Source organism: Tamandua tetradactyla, chromosome 12 (genome assembly GCF_023851605.1).
Source record: "Tamandua tetradactyla isolate mTamTet1 chromosome 12, mTamTet1.pri, whole genome shotgun sequence".
NCBI lineage: Eukaryota > Metazoa > Chordata > Mammalia > Pilosa > Myrmecophagidae > Tamandua > Tamandua tetradactyla.
Genome location: NC_135338.1, coordinates 1,449,187 through 1,468,277, shown reverse-complemented (window position 1 = coordinate 1,468,277; position 19,091 = coordinate 1,449,187). Strand labels below are relative to the sequence as shown.

General features: G+C 42.8%; 1 protein-coding gene across 1 annotated transcript in view; it reads left to right on the top strand.

The window, feature by feature from the left end:
* The window catches only part of RHOJ (ras homolog family member J), a 90,390-nt gene that overhangs the window by 56,881 nt on the left and 14,418 nt on the right, over nt 1-19,091 (top strand). Inside the window, exon 2 of the mRNA XM_077122435.1 lies at nt 11,375-11,433. Coding sequence (XP_076978550.1) covers nt 11,375-11,433 — 59 coding nt within the window. The remainder of the gene's footprint in view (nt 1-11,374; nt 11,434-19,091) is intronic.

The window sequence follows — 19,091 nt, the reverse complement described above, 5'->3', positions numbered from 1 at the left end:
GGCCAGCTGGGGTAAACGGACCCGAAGGACCTCCAGCAGCATTCAAAGGAAACATACATTGGAAGGATGAAACCCACCAAGAGGAAATTCACCGACACTCATGTCTATGAAAATGTATTGCTTGCTTCTATTTTCATATTAATTTTTTCTAATGTATTTTGATTTGGGAGGAATGTCATCCCCATGCCTCTGAGATGTTCCCTTATAAAAGGGACCTGCAAATCTGTGTGGCTGAAAACATGTAAGAACACGATCCCGCATAAGCAGCTTCTAAGAGTGGCCCGTGGGGGCGGCGACTCTGCCCCAGACAGGATCTTCCCAAATGCAGGAAGGGGGGATGAGGGTCCGTTCAGAAGGGAAAAGTTTGGTGAACGCTGTTGAAGGTATTCAGTCGGCATGATGAGAGGCAGAATTGTGAATTTTCATTTAAGATCTCCATTTCCTGCAGCCCTCTAGACTTAGATATATTGTTCTGATGATTCCCTTCTCCGCTGACATTTGTAAGGAACATTTATGCCCCATTTTATGCCCCTTCAGGTAAAATGTACAATTTGTACATCTTTGAGACAGAAGGCTGATGACTCAGCCCCAGTTGCACCAAATGAGAGCAAAGTGAGAACCTGAATTCAGACAGTAAGAAAAAAAGTATCTAAAACTTGGATACCAGGCCAAGAGCGTTTGGCATGTCCTTTCAAAGTCATCCTGAAGCATCATTTAACAATCCCAGGCATTAATCCCACAAGAGTTAATTACTTGTCTAAGGGAATGATTCTGCTATTAATTAATGCCGTAGACATCGTGAAGTTGCACAGTAACTTGTAAATCTTCATGGGTAGAGATGTAAATCTCTTTCTATTCGCAAAGATAACACCAAAGGTTTTCCTTTCTATAAGCCAATAACCTATTTTCTACCAAGCCTAGCCATCTTATTCTAACACTCTCTCTTTTCCTTTTTTTTTTTTCTTTTGCATGCTGTATGGCAGGGGTCACATTTCATTCTTTCTCCATGTGAGGATCTCATTACTGCGGTATCATTTGTTGGATTTTTGTTTGTTATTTGTTTTTTGTTTGTTTTGGGGGGAAGTGCATGGGCCAGGAACCAAATTCGGGTCTCCCACATGGCAGGTGAGAACTCTACCACTGAACTGTGCTTGTACCCCTCTAACACGACTACTTAAATACCTATAAACACCCAGTTCCCCCAAATGCCCTTTGAACAAGTTTCCCATATGACATCTTACTCATCAATGATAATGCTGATCAGTGCAGCGGTTCTTTGCCTGGTGAACACAGCAGTCAACCTATGACTCCAGGGTTTCAAAAGGAGAAAGTTTCACTGAAAAGTGCAGAGAAAGGAGAACCGGAGGCCTATGAGCCTTAAATCTGTCTCCCTGTTCTGCAGTAATTCTGAAAGTTTTGATTGTACTCAAAGACAGTCAAGTTTAGGGTAATGAGTACAGTGGCTCAAGACGAAAAAGTTAGTGGTGAACTAATTATTGAGCATGCACAGAGTGATCCTATGCCTCGTCACAGATGTGAGAAAATGGGAGACTTACTGTGACGATGGGCATGACTTTTCGTGTTATAATGAGGCACAGGTCACTTATCAGTTAAGGTTTCGGCTACTGCATGTGTCAAGGGAGCCAATTTTGGTTAGAACTAGCTTTATCTAGTAAGATAGTTTAGGAGCTGGGGTGCGTTCATTTCTGGGGTGACTCAAATTCTTTCATTAATAAACATTAAGGGGTTTTCTACGAGATTACCAGACTTCACAGTTGTAAAACAAGATAAGGGAGTACAACAGGGACCAGTCAGGAGATTTCACGAGGCTTTACAGTTTACAAGGTAGATATCATATAATTATATAATTGTTGCACCCCGGCCCTGGCGCTCCGCCTTCAGCCGAGCGGCTTGCAAAACAAGATGCAGCACCAGAGGTCAGGCTTTAATCGTTGTATTTAGCTGCACAGCAGGACACATAGTTTTGCAGGTGCCAAGGAGAGCTGGGACAAAGGAGGTACAAGCAACTACAGTTTCATACATAGCAGGATGCGGAAAACTTTGGGTAAGGCATCGTGGACCAATCATCAGGCAAATTAGGAGTTATAACCATAACTGGGCCAGACAGAAACATGTTTTTACTGACTCATTGACCCTCATCTGCACATGCATGAGGGACCATCCGGCTCCTGTACTTGACCGTCCAGCTTAGAGTTAACGTCGGCCAGCTGGAGTTAACAGCTGCCGGCTGACCATGGCTCGTCTTGAGAGCCTGTGTCAAGTTCCACACAATAAGGCATTCTTATCAAAGTTCAAGCCATCTGGGTCACAGTTCAGTGAGTTCCAGTCGTTTTAGGTATTTACTTTCAGCCGTCCTAATACACTAAAAAGTAAATGCATATATAATGCTTCAATAACTGTAATCACTTGTTAACTCTCAATTCTCAGTTACAATGAGTAAACAAACTTTGGATATGTGATCATGTTCTATTTGCATGAGACACATTTTTAACTTTTTGAAAATTATATTTCTTGCCTTATCTATAATCTAGTGTTTCCTCCTTCAAGATAACACTTTTATGATAAAATAAACACATGTAGCCTGCCTCACGCTACCTGCCAAATAGTATATGCTCCACACAAGAGAAGCAGCCGGTGGCCTATGTGCTAGAAACTGAAGGGTGCTTTGAGGTTTCCCTCTACCTGGCCTGGCATTTGCACCAGTATGAGTCTTGGGATTCATCGTGTAGGTTAACTTCAAAAAGACTACTCCTGGCAACCGCAATGGCCAACCCACTGCTTCGAGCCGAGTTCCTAGCACTGCTGACAGGCTGGATTGGTGGTCTGAGATGGCTAACTGAGGATAACCCACACACTTTATCATCTGCCTCTTCAAAGGACACAGTTTTGTGAGATGTCTGAAAGGCTGAGAAGAGTAAATTCAGATCCTACAATATTTTCTCTCTAGACGAACCTGACCCTCAAGAGAGCAAATCTATGCCTTAGACATCATTAGCACCTCACATAGTCTCACAAAACTAACCACTCCAAACCTCTCAAAATGGAAGCACACAGGTCCAAAGGAGAAACACAAGGAAGCAAAGAGTTTAATGGGTTTGGGAAGAAAGGCCTTTCTTTATTTTACAGACTTAACAGGTCACTGACAACGTTTCACACTTTATGGAGAACCATCTGAGCCATTAGCAGATCATGTGAACCACTCTCTTTAAAACCTCTCCAAACCCAGAAAACAATTCTAATAGCTCTGCAAATGCGAGAAGGTGGTCTGGGATTTTAGCCTGACCACTGTCTCCCAGACAGATCTGCTGGTGCAGGCACTTCCTGACAGTTTCTGTGTTGCCAAGGGGTCTTCAAGCTGCAGCCTTGCTCATTCTGAAGGGCTGTCTCTGCCTGAGCTGTCCCCGGTGCTCCATTTCTGTTCACTCTGGATTCAGCACCTAATCCATATACCAGGACTCGCGCTGCATATTGTGGAGCATTATGGGATGTAGCGATTCTTCCTTCCTATTCTCTTCCTGTCCAGTGGGGTACATAAACACACACCCAAATAGCTATTATACAGGATAGAAGGTAACTAGTAAATTACAACTATAAAGATCTCACAAAGTGCCAACTGAAGTACATTGGGTATTGGGCTGTTTAGAAGGTGTTATGTACCCCAGAAAAGACCACGTTCTTTTAATCCATTCCTGTGGGTGCAGACCTACTGTGGGTGGGACATTTTGATTAGGTTGTTTAAACTGAGATGTGACCCACCCAATTCAAAATGGGTGTTCTACTTTGCTAGCTGCCGAATGCAACACACCAGAGATGGATTGGCTTTTAATAAAAGGGGATTTATTTCGTTAGTTCTTCAGAGGAAAGGCAGCTAACTTTCAGCTGAGGTTCTTTCTTACGTGGGAAGGCACAGGGTGATCTCTGCTGGCCTTCTCTCCAGGCCTCTGGGTTCCAACAACTTTCCCCAGGGTGAATTCTTTCTGCATTTCCAAAGGCCTGGACTGAGCTGTGAGTGCTGAGATGAGGTATGCTGAGCTGCTTGGGCTGTGCTACGTTGTGCTTTCTCATTTAAGCACCAGCCAATTAAGTCAAACATCATTCATTGCAGCGGGCATGCCCCCTAGCTGACTGCAGATGTAAATCAGCAACAGATGAGGCTCACGTACCATTGGCTCATGTCCACAGGAACAGAACTAGGTGCCTTCACCTGGCCAAGTTGACAACTGAATGCAACTACTACAACGGGTCTTCATCCCTTACTGGAGTCCTTTATGAGGATGAGAGAAACACCCAAAGAGACCTCAGGAGAGGAACAACCAAAGAGAAACATCCAGAGAAGTTTGAAGAGAGTTTGCAGAGCTAAGCCATGGGAAAGGCAAGCAAGGACCCACAGATGCTAAATAGCCAGAACCTGAAGACAGTGAAACCCTGGAGAGAAGCACCCACAGACACCAGCCGTGCACCTTCCCAAGTGACAGAGGAAACCCAGATGCCAGTGGCATTTCTTCAGAGAAGGTATCGTTCTATTGATGCCTTAATTGGGACATTTTCATGGCCTTAGAACTGTAAATTTGTGAATTAATAAATTCCTGTTGTGAAAGCCAACCCATTTCTGGTATATTGAATTCTAGCAGGTTTTAAAAAAGCAGGTATGCAAGCAGAGCACAAGACAGACAGATCCATGAACTTAGAAGAGGTTTAATAAGCATCTGTTGAAGGAGGGAAGTGACAATTGATCAACATCTACTATGGACCCAAATATGTGCCAGGCACATTCTCATTTCATTTTCTCTTTACAAGTACTCTCTTTGGTAGGTGATATTATCCCTATTCTTAACAGAAGAAGAGAGAGGGTCTCAGAGATGTGAGATGATTTTCCCAAGGTCACTCAGATGGTAACCAGCGAAGATGGATTCAAACGCAAAGTTGTCTCACTTGAAAAATCCTGCAGTGCCTTCTTCTCTGTGCTGTTATTACCAAAGACCATGGATTCTTTTGCCTGACGTGCTCAATAACCAATTCCTGGGACACCAGGATTTCAAAGAGAAAGAGTTTATTACTAGGCACATAGTAGGAGAGCAGATGGCCCAGTGGCCCAAAATCTGTTTCCCTGAACTGCAGTAATTCTGATAGTTTTATTAGAGAGAAGATGGACAGGGTTTCATTTAATGAGCACAGTGTCCCCAGATAATATAATTAGAAGTGATCTAGTTATTGAGCGTGTACAGATGGATTACACGCTTAGTCACAGAACGTGTGTAAGAAAATGGCGGAATGAGGTTTAAGTGACTTGTAGCTTTAAAGTCTAAGCTACTGTGCATGTCAGGTGGGCCCGTATTGGATCCAGTCTTTGTTATCAAGACAACTTTGGACTTGGGGTGGGTTAGCTCGAGGCTGACCCAAGACCCTTCATTAATAAACATGAGGGGCTGTCTTCAGTGATTACAAGACTCTAAAGTTGAAAATCTGGATAACTGGGTACAGATGAAGGTTAGTCCCAAGGTTTTTACAAACACACGGGCAGAAGAGGAGGGCTATACAATCATTACAGAGACCAAAGCAGCTGGGCTACAACTTAGAGATTTCAGGTATTCCCCTCTGTCTAATATACCAGAAAGCACAAAAGATCATGCACATAATGATTCAGTAATCAAGATCATCCCTTAAATCTTGAATTCTCTATTACATTGTCACGGGTTCATTTCCAGATTGGAGACACAAGCGGGCAAGGAATGAGGCATCCATTCTAGTCCGAGATAAGGGCTCATAAAGGCATGACCGAACAACCCACAGCATGTAGTCGATGCTTGGGCTTGTCTCTGGCTGTCCCTTGACAACCTTTGGCAGAAAGGATGAAAGTGCAGAGAAGAGGAAATGAAAGGACTTCCAGAGTTAGGGACACAAGCTCCATGCCTTTCTTTTAGGATTTCTCCAGCCAGGGTGACCCCACATAAAGATGGAGCAGACAAGCCACCCCACAGTGAGATGCAGACGCCAATATGCCTCCTACACCAAAAAATGTCACCCAACCACCCCCACCCCCCCATTCCACTTTTTTTTTTATTTTTTTTTATTTTTTTATTAACGGAAAGAAAAAAAAAAAAAAGAAATTAACACAACATTTAGAAATCATACCATTCTACATATGCACTCAGTAATTCTTAACATCATCACATAGATGCATGACATTGTTTCTTAGTACATTTGCATCGGTTTAGAGGAACTAGCAACACAACAGAAAAAGATATAAAATGTTAATATAAAGAAAAGAAATAAAAGTAGTAGTAATAGTAAAAAACAACAACAACAAACAAACCAACAAGCAAACAAAAACAAAAAAAACCCTATAGCTCAGATGCAGCTTCATTCAGTATTTTAACATGATTACTTTACAATTAGGTATTATTGTGCTGTCCATTTTTGAGTTTTTGTATCTAGTCCTGTTGCACAGTCTGTATCCCTTCAGCTTCAATTACCCATTGTCTTACCCTGTTTCTAACTCCTGCTGAACTCTGTTACCAATGACATATTTCAAGTTTATTCTCGAATGTCCGTTCACAACAGTGGGACCATACAGTATTTGTCCTTTAGTTTTTGGCTGGATTCACTCAGCATAATATTGTCTAGGTCCATCCATGTTATTACATGGTTCATAAGTTTATCTTGTCTTAAATCTGCATAATATTCCATCGTATGTATATACCACAGTTTGTTTAGCCACTCTTCTGTTGATGGAGATTTTGGCTGTTTCCATCTCTTTGCAATTGTAAATAACGCTGCTATAAACATTGGTGTGCAAATGTCCGTTTGTGTCTTTGCCCTTAAGTCCTTTGAGTAGATACCTAGCAATGGTATTGCTGGGTCGTATGGCAATTCTATATTCAGCTTTTTGAGGAACCGCCAAACTGCCTTCCACAGTGGTTGCACCCTTTGACATTCCCACCAACAGTGAATAAGTGTGCCTCTTTCTCCGCATCCTCTCCAGCACTTGTCATTTTCTGTTTTGTTGATAATGGCCATTCTGGTGGGTGTGAGATGATATCTCATTGTGGTTTTGATTTGCATTTCTCTAATGGCCAGGGACATTGAGCATCTCTTCATGTGCCTCTTGGCCATCCGTATTTCTTCTTCTGGTAGGTGTCTGTTTAAGTCTTTTTCCCATTTTGTAATTGGGTTGGCTGTCTTTTTGTTGTTGAGTTGAATAATCTCTTTATAAATTCTGGATACTAGACCTTTATCTGATATGTCATTTCCAAATATTGTCTCCCATTATGTTGGCTGTCTTTCTACTTTCTTGATGAAGTTCTCTGATGCACAAAAGTGTTTAATTTTGAGGAGCTCCCATTTATTTATTTCCTTCTTCAGTGTTCTTGCTTTAGGTTTAAGGTCCATAAAACCACCTCCAGTTGTAAGATCCATAAGATATCTCCCAACATTTTCCTCTAACTGTTTTATGGTCTTAGACCTAATGTTTAGATCTTTGATCCATTTTGAGTTAACTTTTGTATAGGGTGTGAGAGATGGGTCTTCTTTCATTCTTTTGCATATGAATATCCAGTTCTCTAGGCACCATTTATTGAAGAGACTGCTCTGTCCCAGATGAGTTGGCTTGACTGCCTTATCAAAGATCAAATATCCATAGATGAGAGGGTCTATATCTGAGCACTCTATTCGATTCCATTGGTCGATATATCTATCTTTATGCCAATACCATGCTGTTTTGACCACTGTGGCTTCATAATATGCCTTAAAGTCAGGCAGCGCGAGACCTCCAGCTTCGTTTTTTTTCCTCAAGATGTTTTTAACAATTTGGGGTACCCTGCCCTTCCAGATAAATTTGCTTATTGGTTTTTCTATTTCTGAAAAATAAGTTGTTGGGATTTTGATTGGTATTGCATTGAATCTGTAAATCAATTTAGGTAGGATTGACATCTTAACTATATTTAGTCTTCCAATCCATGAACACGGTATGCCCTTCCATCTATTTAGGTCTTCTGTGATTTCTTTTAACAGTTTTTTGTAGTTTTCTTTATATAGGTTTTTTGTCTCTTTGGTTAAATTTATTCCTAGGTATTTTATTCTTTTAGTTGCGATTGTAAATGGGATTCGTTTCTTGATTTCTGCCTCAGCTTGTTCATTACTAGTGTATAGAAAAGCTACAGATTTTTGAATGTTGATCTTGTAGCCTGCTACTTTGCTGTACTCATTTATTAGCTCTAGTAATTTTGTTGTGGATTTTTCTGGGTTTTCTACATATAGTATCATATCGTCTGCAAACAGTGATAGTTTTACTTCTTCCTTTCCAATTTTGATGCCTTGTATTTCTTTTTCTTGCCTAATTGCTCTGGCTAGAACTTCCAACACAATGTTGAATAATAGTGGTGATAGTGGACATCCTTGTCTTGTTCCTGATCTTAGGGGGAAAGTTTTCAATTTTTCCCCATTGAGGATGATATTAGCTGTGGGTTTTTCATATATTCCCTCTAACATTTTAAGGAAGTTCCCTTGTATTCCTATCTTTTGAAGTGTTTTCAGCAGGAAAGGATGTTGAATCTTGTCAAATGCCTTCTCTGCATCAATTGAGATGATCATGTGATTTTTCTGCTTTGATTTGTTGATATGGTGTATTACATTAATTGATTTTCTTATGTTGAACCATCCTTGCATACCTGGGATGAATCCTACTTGGTCATGATGTATAATTCTTTTAATGTGCTGTTGGATACGATTTGCTAGAATTTTATTGAGGATTTTTGCATCTGTATTCATTAGAGAGATTGGTCTGTAGTTTTCTTTTTTTGTAATATCTTTGCCTGGTTTTGGTATGAGGGTGATGTTGGCTTCATAGAATGAATTAGGTAGTTTTCCCTCCACTTCGATTATGTTGAAGAGTTTGAGGAGAGTAGGTACTAATTCTTTCTGGAATGTTTGATAGAATTCACATGTGAAGCCGTCTGGTCCTGGACTTTTCTTTTTAGGGAGCTTTTGAATAACTAATTCCCCCCATTCCACTTTAACTCATGGGAGGGAACATGATCATTTCTACTCTCGAACTTTCTTTGAATAAAAGAAGAAATCAGAAAAAAGCCTTGAGAATAAAGTCTAAGTCAGCGAGCCAGGGAAGCCCGACCATGCAGGCACGCCTCTTGAGCCCCATCTCCCAAGCTCACCCCTCGTCCCTCCCCCAGTGCATTCTGGGTACCTTCGGGTCCCAGCCGAGGCACCATCCCCTCCAGAAAGCCTTCCGTGACTGCACCCCACCAGCACATGCATGCGTGCACACACCGTTGGTGCCCCACCATGTGCACCAGCACCCTTGCACGCTGCCTCTGGGGTAATGCACACTACCCTGCATCGTGTCGCTGCTTTGCCAATAAATCACACTCTCCATGCTCCATACAGAAGGAAGTATATCTAGTCTTTCTATTTCCAACGTTGGAGACGGTCCAGGAATTCAGTAAACATTGGAGGAAGAGGACAGAGGGAAGACAAGGCTGTGCTCAGACTCTCAGCCCACTTTCCCATCTTCCTGCGCTCAGCATGCCTCAGGCAGGGTGAAATTCCCTGGAGCCAAAGCTGCCAAGGGGAGGAAAGGGTGATTCCCCGGGAAGCACAGGAGAGAAGGAATGACTGCCCACTGAGAAAACAGGGGAAATAGAGCATGTACTTCAGGGCTCCAGTGACGAAGGTCAGAGGCATATTCGCTGTGCCCAGCCCCGCAGTGAGAGCCACTCGACTTAGAGTGCTCATCCCCTGGCCCACATGGCATGGGGCGGTTCTGAGGTCTCAGGAACAGCTGCCCTGGCCTCCACGTACTGGGCGCACTTCAAGCAGGAAATTCCATGTTGTAATGGCTGGATTTCTTCCCTTCATTCCTGACTCGTGACTAAGCAGTGAATTGGTCCTTAAAGAAACCATTTAGGTGGATTTCAGGAACATCTGACTGTGTTCTCTTCTGCCAGTACATGGGAAGAAAACACTAAGGCAATGGCTCTAGGCCACTTGGTCTCACCTTCATCTGCGTCGCTAGGCTGATTTATGAAAAGAAGTAAAAATTTTCAAGTGTGCTTCTGTCAGCGGCATAGCTTGGGTTTGCCATTTACAAATACATGTTTAAAAGCTCATCTGAATGGCTGCAGCCACGTGGATCAGGGTGGATTAGAAATGCAGCCCCCAGTATCTGGGGAGGCAGGACTTTTAAACAAGTGCTTTCCAAAGAAAGAGCTATTAATAAGTATTTCACATACATACAGCCCATGAACCTGAAATCAAACAAAATCAGCACCAAATCAGCAACCTTGAGCCACATACTAGAAAATTTGGCTGGCATGTTGGAGATGTACTTCTAAAAGATTGCTATTCAATTAATCTTTCATTTCAATAATCATCTTTGTATTAGTACCTCTTTTTTTTTTAAACTCGCCTAGGAAAAATAACATTGTCCTTAATATTTTACTCCCTTTTTCGAAAAAGAGAAAAGATTTCTTTGGAAATTTGAAGTCGGTCTTTTCATTCATAAAGAGAATCATGTTGTTCCCGCATTTGATCTATTGAGTCTCCATTTAAAGTTGAGACTTTATTGCATCTCCAGACATATGTGGAGAGGTTGATAATCCTGCATTTGTTCTCACTTTCAGACACAATTGCTTGGCAAGGCAGAAAGCCTGCTGGGTAAATCAAGCTATCTACATTTAATTTTATCTATACCCTTTAGGTATGTGAAATTGAACGCACACAACATTTCTCTCTCTGCAACTAAGGTTCAAAATCATAATAAATCAGCTGAGCTGAAGCATAGGAATATTTAATTAAAATTTTAATATAAATGTTAAGCCCTTCTCATTTAATTATTTCCTTTGCTTTATAGTATATAAAATATGCAGGTGGGCTAATAATATTCTTCCTTCTTGGGGTTTTATTAACATTTCAAAGATAGATAAAAGCAGTGAGGATTCTAACAGAGGAGTTGCTTATACAATTCTGTATCCAGAAAGGCTGCTCAGACCAAACAGAAGAAGAAAATGAACAGGCTGGAAAGGGGTACAGCATTCTTTCCCGTCAACAGCTTGATCTCCAATGGCCTAATAAGGATCAATGAGCAGTCTGCAGGGTGCCTTTGTGGCACCAACCATATTCATCTTAGTTGAGAAATTTGGACCCGGCTCAACCCATCTGCTCTCACTGCAGCCCAGGGTTGCCTTTCATTTGGAAATTGTGCTGCCAACTTGGTTTAGAATATACATGGGTGAGGCATATGCTTATTCTCACTGCCCAGAGAGATACTGCCATGGGGAAATGTGAAGGCTCTCAGCTGAAGCTTGCATTTTACGGACTCTCCTTTTCACTTCTTCTACAGTTACCGTGACGGTGGGAGGCAAGCAGCACTTGCTCGGACTGTATGACACCGCTGGACAGGTACATTTTCATTATCTTGCTTCATTAAAACTTGGAGGGAGGGGGAAACTGATGCATTTGGCTAATTCCAGGGAAACCTTTCTAAGAAACTAACACACAGGACAGATATTACCAGCCATGGTCATTTGAGGTTAATTTGTGTCTACCCAAATGACAACCAAAAGCACAATCTAAATATTTTTTTAAATATTTATAAAGACTAAATCATTGCATTACTCAAAGGCATGACAGGTAAATTTTCAATGATGGGCTGATAACCACCGATGGCCCCAAATAACCTATTTAACCAAAAGTTTCTATTTCCTCCTACCCAAACCTATTCTAGATCTAGGATTAGGGAGGCAATTTCACAATATTCTTGTTTTACCCACTATTTTTTCATGTCCTTTTCCTTCCCCTACCCTTCATATGAATTGCCTAATGAACTGTGAAAAGGTCCAAAAAAGAGATTGGGGGTGGGGGGGAGAGGAGAGGCGGTAGGAAGAAGACGGATTAAGTGCTGGAAGGAAGAAAAGCCGGGATTCTGGACATCTTCCAAAAGGGAAGGTCAACCCCATATCACTGGGTGTCGACTCTAAATTATATAAGATCCTTGAAATATTCTTGCTTTGCCAGAAATGTTTCTTCAAGTTGGAGAGCCTGGCCAACCGATATTATGAGGCTCTGGACTAGACCCCTCAACACTTAATCATTGGCACATGTTCCACTAGGGTGAAATGTCCCTGTATCTCTCTTTCCTAGCACTCCACACTCCATCATGAAAAGTCTTTGATGTTGCAAGTTCATGGGTTGGAGGAAGGGAGGTGGTTAAGCAGCTGATGGCTGTGGCCCAATTTCTTGGATAGAGCTTTGGTTACCATATGTCTTGGGTCATTTTTTAGGTCAAAATCAGCAGGCTATTCAGTCTGTCCAAATTCATACATCTTAAGTCCTTTGGAGTGAACATTTGACCATGCTATTTCCCACCGTGAATTTCCAGGTAATTGTTATTTGTAGTTGTGCATTTGTCTCAATTTGGTTTTTTTTTTTCACAATTATCTGGAAAGATGCCTTTTTTGCTCAACTTGAAAGCTCTTACTAGAAGAAAAACAAATGGAATTCACTTTTGGGATTTCTGTATGCATTTACAAAGACCAGTGTATAAACATATATGGGATATCAAAAGCTGGTGGTGATTAGGCTAAGTTTCCAGGGGGAACCTGGAAACTCAAGAGCCTGACTCAAGACTGCTAAGAGCCTTCTCTTTCCCCTCATTGGCAAATGGCTGCTTTGGGTTTTGTTTATTTTTGTTTTGTTTTCTGGGTTGCTTTTTTTTTTCGCATAGGCAGGCACCAGGAATTGAACCCGGGTCTCCAGCATGGCAGGCGAGAACTCTGCCACCGAGCCACCATGACCCACCCAAATGATTATTTTCTACTCTCAGGAAGTGGGGAATGGAAGAGACCCCTTCACTTTAATAGCAGGTCACACGGCTGGGAAATGGTGTCCCCAGGGGCCCAAATAGGAGAAAAGGTTTGGTTTTCCCTAAGATGAGGTACAAGGTCCTCTCACAACTCACACTTGGCTGCCCCTCCAGCAGAAAGTGTTGCAGCAATAGGAGTGCACTGCTCTGGGCTGGAGTTCGCCTACCCTAACACAACCACACAACTGTTGGGACTCACACTGTGGAGAAGAGAGGAGTTTATACCCTTCTCACCCATAACCAAGTTTTATGAATGTGATTCAGTTTTAAAAGTTTAATATAGCAACGCTCTGACTCCGTATCCTTTCTGTGTTCCATCTGCTTCTTAAAGCTCTCTCGACCCTCCTGCCCCTGACCCCAGCTCTCCCCTCCTCTGTAGCAATCCACAATTGTTGGCTGCTGTAACTCACTTGTTCCCAAGCCTTTACTTGCTCCCTAGGCCTCTATGTGATTTTAAATGCAATAAACCTATTTAAAAGCTCTTAGAGTTTATTTATTCTTTTTCCTGCTCTGCCTTTTTATTTTAGATGATGCTAGTACAGGAGCTAAAGCTATAAGGCGTTATAAAAATATCTTCAAACTCAAAATCAAAGAGAGCAGAATGGCCCAAACCTCTGACACAGGAGAAAGTAATGACCATTGATAAAGTATAACAACAAATGAGTTATAGGTATTTCTGCAACTTAACTTCCACTTTAATGCTTTCCAACAGCTATTTTCAAAGCTCAGAGGTGGACAAGGAGAGCATAAAGCTTGGTTAAAGGGAATCAGAACCCATTTTAAGATCCCTGTTAGCCCTAAAATGCTATTATTAGGACCAAAAAAACAAACACTGCAGGCAACTCTGTGAGGATATCTGGAACCATTGATTGTATGCATTGGATGGGTCATACGGTATGTGAATAAAACTATTTTAGAAAAAGGAAAGAAAAGAAAGGCTGTAGGAGTGATTAAGCAAAAAAGGATTCAAGGCTAGACCCAAGGGAAACCTTTCAGCAAAGGACTGGTAAATACTGGAATGTATTTCACTAAAGGATGACACGAAACTCATGTTCTGGAATGGCAGTTCTCAAACTTGAGCATGCATCATAATTAACTTGGAAAACTTGTTAAAACCTAGTCACGGGGCCTCCCCAGAGTTTTGATTCTGGATATCTGGAATAGGGTCCAAAACTTCGCATTTGTAACAATTTCCTTGGTGCTGCTGCTGCAGTTGTGGCTCATCTGGAAACCAGACTTTAAAAGTCCTACTTTGAGAACCACTGTTCTAGAAACTTGCTGCTCAAGGCGTAGTCACCGAGCAGCAGCGGCACCTCCAGGGAGCTGGTTAGGGATGCAGACTCTCAGGTCCCATCCCAGACCTACTGAATCTGAAAATTCATTCAGCAAGACCCCCAGGTGATGTGTTTGCACATTTACACTTAAGATGTACTATGCTAGAAGTCTTTGCTGGTGAAAGAATTGCTCCTAAAGTCAGGAGAATGCAATAGTAATAGTAATAACTATTACTATTACTATTACTATTAATAGTAATAGTAATAACCACTAATGCAGTTAATTCCCATGCTACTAGAATTCTACCAAAAAAGGCATTGTAACCAGTCTAATTTAGAAGCATTGTCCCCAAAATGTCTTTTGCACCGATAGGTAAGATAATCAACCCCTCTCATGTAATACCATAGCAAATGTGGCTTACATCATACAGCTAAGGAACATCCATAACTAATTCAAAAACATCCACTTTGGGCCAGAGTTACTAATGAGAGAGATGATATAAAACCCAATTGATGAATCCCTGAACCACTAAAAGAAAATAACAAGTGTCTGAACTCAGCTACCAACAACTGTCTTTCCTTGAATATTAGATTTTCTTACATGAGCACAAAACATCTTTACGTTGAGCTAACTGTGGGGGGGAGTTGACCAAAACAACCTCAAGAAGCAAATGCGTTCTGAAAAGTAAAGTGCTGGGAATTCATTCTCTCTACCCTTAAAGTCAGCCCTAGACAAAACCATTCGATCTGGTTCCCTTCCACTTTTTGGTACATCTACTCCACTGGCTGCAACCCTGCTGGGCCTAGCCTGAGAAGTATTTCCACCTCTTCACAATCCAGGCACGCATTTGCCTTCGACAGTTTACCATGAAGTCACATCCATAAACTGCCAGCACATGGCAACTACTGTTAATGCTAGCTCCCTCCCCAAACCCCTGAAACAAACTAATATCTGGCCTTTGAGTGGAGTCCTTTGACGATAAAGAATCTTCAGAACTCTGGTTCGTCTGTTAAATAGAATATCAAACATTAGGTTAGGCAACGAAGTGAGGGAATTTTCTTGGAGTGACTGCAACTGGGGGGAGACAATAAGGAAAGGCTTGTGAGCCAAATCTGTTCAGGTCATGCCAACTCACCCTGCACGGCATGTCCATGGCAGTGTGTTACTCAAAGTCTCTCTGAAAGGGATTTCTAGAGCTCAGATCTGTGGCTCCGCTCTAGAAAGAGTCTCAGAGTAGACTTTTCCATGACGTACTTGCAGGCCTGTTTGCTGAGTGCATCATGAGAGACACTTGGAGAGCAGGATGCTGGGGTGGAGACGAGGCAGCAAACCCTGAGCATTCGCTGGCTGAGCAAGGCTAAACTGGGAGAAAAGTCTTTCCCAGGTCACGGCTCAGAACCAGGCATCCTCCCACCTCACAGCGACCACTTAGATTGGAGCCAGCCTCAGGCCTAAGCTTCCCTGCCTCCTTCTCTCAGAGGACGCTGGCCCAGACTCTGATGTGGACAAAGCCCTGCTCAGATTGTGGCCTCCTGGACCAAACCCCAGGATGAACAGACCTCAAAGGCAACATTTGCACAAGGGGCATTTAACAGTCCTGCTAGCAGGAGCCAGGTGCAGACTGCTGGTCGACCAGCCAGGAGCAGGCTTTCTCAGCAGGTTAGAAGTTCTCTACACACAAGCCCCACAAGATGAGGGGCTCTCAGCATGTGGGGTGTCTGTCTCTGTGAGTGGGGCTCAGGTGTCACACACCGAGCAGCAAACGTATCAGTTGCATTCACCACTCAGCGTCCTCACGCTCGTGACTGCACCCACATATCTTCCCTCTGCTCTGACTCTCAAAGCCCTCTTTTCCTCCAACCACTAAAGAGGCATGCAAACAGGCTGGGAGGCAAGCACAGCTGGGGTTCATTACAGCAACTCAAGGTCAACTTGGAAGGACACAAGCCTTCCCCTTTGCTGTTGGCTGAACTGATGGAGCCATCTGGAGCACGAGATCTGGCATCAACTCTGTGGAAAGTTTTGCTTAAAGGCTCAAAACAAATGTTTTTCTTCTATGAGCAACTCAAAACTTTCTTGTTCACGTGAGACTTGATGTAGTTTTAGAAGTATGCAATTTGGAGGATTAGGGAGAAGTTTGTATACAGGAGGGGTTGTTGGTAAAAGTAAACTTAAGACAACCTCACTTCTTCCCAGATAATGAAGCGGGAGCTATAAGGACATTGATCATTGATTCAGAGAGATAATCAAAATTTGCAAACACTTAAGTCTCATTACTGCTCGGTTTAGAAAAACATAATTTCAGATGCGGCCCCTGGATTCCAATGGGGGTAGGGAAACAGCGCCGGCCCCTGGAGCTGTTGTCAACTGGGAATGGGGACCCACGAAAGCACTGACCACACTCAAGACGCTCCTCTAAGAGACCCACAGATATTAACACATTAATGTTCTCATCAGTATTATTAATAACTTCATTTTATAGAAAAGTAAACTAAAGTGGAGAGAAGCTGTTCAAGAACCCACAGTAGTCACCAGCATAGCTGGGATGCAAACCCAGAGGATCTGTCACCAGGGCACATGCTCATAAGCATATGCCACCTTCACACCCTGCACGTGGTGTCTGCATTTTCCAAACCAAGCCTGAACATGGGAGCATACTTAGGGGAGAATAAGAAAATGAGATTTGTACTAGGAAATTTGGGATGAATGTCACTAAGTCCAAAAGGACCTGGAAGCAGATTCCGTTTCCAGTGCAGTGTAAGCATGGGGCAAGAGAGAGAAAGTAGCCAAATACAGTTCCCCTCGCTACTCAAAATGAAGTCCCTGAACCAGCAGCATCAGCATTAAACAGAAATTTTTTAAAAATGCAAATTCTCAGGCCTTATCACAGGCCTGCCATTGGATTTGAATCTCCATTTCCAGAACTCAAGGCCTTTCAAGCGCACATCGTGTCCGAGAAGCTCTGGTCTAGTAGTCGCACTTCCTCTCCCTGCACCCTCAGAAGACAGCTGCTCCAGAACAGATTTGGGACTGAAAATCTTGGTCCCTCTAATGCTAATGCTTTCCCCGAACTTGCCTGTTTTATGAATCACTACCGTTACCTCCAAGGGCCAGATGTACCCTCAAACCAAATACTTTTCTGCTTTCAGAGCTGAGGTTGGGCAAAAAGCACTGAAACGCTAACCTTGTCCCAAACCCCTCCCAGCTTCTGCATCCACTTTAGCTCTGTAAAGGCCCGCTCAGGTCACTTTTTTAGATTAAAAACAAACAAAAAAAGGTCTCTTCAAAAAGCACACATCCGGGTTCGTTTCCCAGTGCCTGCCCATACGAAAAAGAAAAAAAAGCAGACAATCAGCTGGGCCATGGTGGCTCAGTGGCAGAGTTCCCCCCTGCTGTGCCAAAGACCCGGGTTCGATTCCCAGAGCCAGCCCACGCCAAAGGGAAAAAAAAGCACACAAGCACCGTCTCCCATTCCCAATCTCAGAACTGGAGGCTCAAATATCACCCAGGCCACTGATCTACCCTCAGAGGCCTTTTAGCGTGCATCTCAGCATGCAGACATCAGACCCAGGCTAAAAGGGCACTCCACCGCAAAAACTGTTACCCAGGGTACAAATTCAAATCCCCCAACCTCCCACCACCCACGGCCCCAAGAAGATACTTCCTTTTATTAATCTCAGTCCCCTGCCATGTTCCGTAAGTGCAACCAATATCAAAGAGGGCCTAAAAGAAGCCTACATCAGCCCAGGTGTGGGCCTTTAAAGGTATATTTTCTCAGTGATCCCAATTAAATCACGTGACCTGTCTAAACTTTGGTCTCTTAAACTATAAAATTGGCTCAGGGAAAGAGAAAAGAACACTAGTGGTTCTCAAACTTGAGCTTCATCAGAATCGCCTGGAAGACTGGTTGGGCTGTGGCGCAGCCCCTCCCCGGAGTCTCTCACCCAGGAGGTTGGGGTGGGGCCCCCCAGGTGTGTACTTCCACCAAGCCCCCAGGTGGCGTGGATGCTGCGGATCTGGGGACCTCACTTTGGAAACCGCTGCACTGATTGATCTCTAAGGCCTCTTCCAGCCTTGAAGGTGTATTTTTCCAACGCAGTCAGATACGAAGTCTATGGTATTCCGTTTTCAGATTAGCTTCAAAGAGCAATAGAAACCTCACCTATCTCACGTCCATGTAAATCAAACTGTTCCATGGATTTTTGTTTTCTTTTCCCAGGGCAGTGCCGACTTTTATTTGCCGTATATATTTCATATAGCATCCTTAACAGTGTGAGACATTCAGCAGGCAATTGTTAAATGTTCTTAAATGGAATCACACAGCAGGACCAAGGTTTTCACAGAAAATAGGTCCAGAATACAGAGGTGGGGTAAGACCCAATGACCGATGCAATGAGATGGCACTCGCTGCAATTCACACACCTGGGGCAGGAGAGAGCAAAAAATCAGAAAAGCAAACTTCTCTCACCTTCTCACCTACAGTCAACCCAGCTCAACCCAAAGCCTTTCTAACTTTCCTAATGCAAGCAGAGCTTGCATCAAGAATTCCTTTGATAGCTGCTGGGTAAAGAGTCAAATAAACGCAAGTCTTTTAGACGACCAGCTATTTGCTCCTACCTTGTCAACTGTGACATTTCTCCAGTCTCTCGTTTTTTGTTTTTCCTTTGATGTCTAAAATAGGTAGTGTCTGCTGCCATCTGGTGGTAGATGCGAGCAGCTGCAGGCCAGGAAGTAACAGACCTTTGGTCTAGCATTTCTTCTCTTAGAACCCTGGCTAAAGCATAAAACGCTGCATATTAAGATTTTGATTCTATATTTTAAGATTCAGATAACTGGATTTTCAAGAAAATGCTTAATTCTCAGCTGCATCAGGTAGTGTAGTCACAATGAGGAGGAAAGATTGCAGTCAGGCTAAACACCC